We start from the raw sequence: 1,525 nt of genomic DNA, 5'->3' as shown, positions 1-1,525 counted from the left end.
AGAAACATCCAGACTGTCCTTTCGTTTCTAAGATTATTGTATGGTGTACTAGCTTTCACCCACGACTCCGTTCCCGCGGAATTAAAAAAAAACAAAAGTGAGTAGGCTATGTGTACTTCCACACTATCCTCTACATCTATACAAAATATTATCATAATCCGTTCAGCCGTTTAGGCTACAAACTCTAACAAACATCCATCTAAACTTTCGCAGTTATAATTTAGTATGATTTGGGTTTTATAAAATGATGAAGAAATAAAACATTTCAAATCGAACTGTATGTTTTATTTACATTAAATACATTATTTAACTTACGTTAACTTATTCGATAACTTTAATAACTAAGGTCCTTTCAATTAGAAACAAATTATTTTAATGAATTGTCTAAGTTTTAAGGAAACGTATTAAAACGAAGGTCTTTTTTACATAACTTAATAAGTTGAGACCTTATTAAAAAATCTAAAGAATCCTTATTTTATTAAACTTAATTAGATTACTTGAACACATGGATACTTGAACCTATACGTTGTGTTTTAATTCCTTAGAGGTTGATCTAGACAAGGGGAAGAATTGGAGAAGAGAGAGTAGTCAGTTGTTTTGTGTAGCAGTCTGTTGATATAAAAGCCCAGATAAGACTTTTAAAGGGCATTTAATAATTGCGACTATCTCTTTGTATCTAACTATCCTCTATTTTGTGCTCATGATCGACCAAAAGTTTCTGGTTTCCTATTTGTATGTAATCCATTTTTCCCCTCTCATTACTTATTATGGTACATTAAAGTAATTTGTCTTTCTGTAAAATAGGTAAGGTATACACTTTTTAATACATGACTCACGCGTTATATTTCCGTTAACAATAAGTAAACGCGCAGCTCTGGCAATCGCGGATTAGAATTGAAAATAGGACACGCGATCACTCAATAGATGGCGCGCACACCAAAACCATGCCAGTCACTTAGTGAAAATTCGATTTTACATCACTGCATTCTACAGAATCAGTCTTATAAATAAGTCTTCATAATGCTACAGTTACAAGTGAGAGCATTCGGTCTCATTGAGTTGGAATGATGGATAAGATAAATCGAGGCCTCGGAGACGAGTTGAAATGAATTCTTCAGCTTGCACCTCCATTTCGGCGTCGAAGTGTGTTCGCCAACCGCCAGCTTCGCCTACAAAGCATACAAAACGAGTTAAAAACGGTAAATTCCAGTTAAGACCATATCTTAACTAGAAGTTAATTAAAACTAGAAATGCTGGAGCTAATGTTAATTATGTTTATATACTAGCTTACGCCTTCGACTTCATCAGTGTGGAATTTAAAATTAACAGTAGCATACGTGTTCTTCCAGACTATGCTCTACATCTGAGCCAAATTTCATCGAGATCCGTTCAGTCGTTTAGGCTACAAACTCAAACATGCATACATCTTTCTTTCGCATTTTTGTTACTGAAATTAGTAAAATTAAGTCTTTAACAATAAAGATAATTCTTAAATCGTAATTCTTTTTTTTTTTTTTTTTTTTTT

General features: G+C 33.2%; 1 protein-coding gene across 1 annotated transcript in view; it reads right to left on the bottom strand.

Moving 5' to 3' along the window:
• Positions 1–591: 591 nt before the first annotated feature.
• LOC106106812 (sulfotransferase 1C4-like) overlaps positions 592–1,525 on the bottom strand; it is a 14,406-nt gene continuing 13,472 nt past the window's right edge. The window contains exon 7 of the mRNA XM_013287470.1: positions 592–1,169. Within this exon, the coding sequence (XP_013142924.1) occupies positions 1,030–1,169 (140 nt within the window). The 3' untranslated portion in view covers positions 592–1,029. The remainder of the gene's footprint in view (positions 1,170–1,525) is intronic.

The sequence above is a fragment of the Papilio polytes genome, unplaced genomic scaffold (assembly GCF_000836215.1).
Source record: "Papilio polytes unplaced genomic scaffold, Ppol_1.0 DF822067.1, whole genome shotgun sequence".
Classification (NCBI taxonomy): Eukaryota; Metazoa; Arthropoda; class Insecta; order Lepidoptera; family Papilionidae; genus Papilio; species Papilio polytes.
Note: the sequence above shows the minus strand (reverse complement) of the source record. Positions and strands in the feature narration are given on the sequence as shown.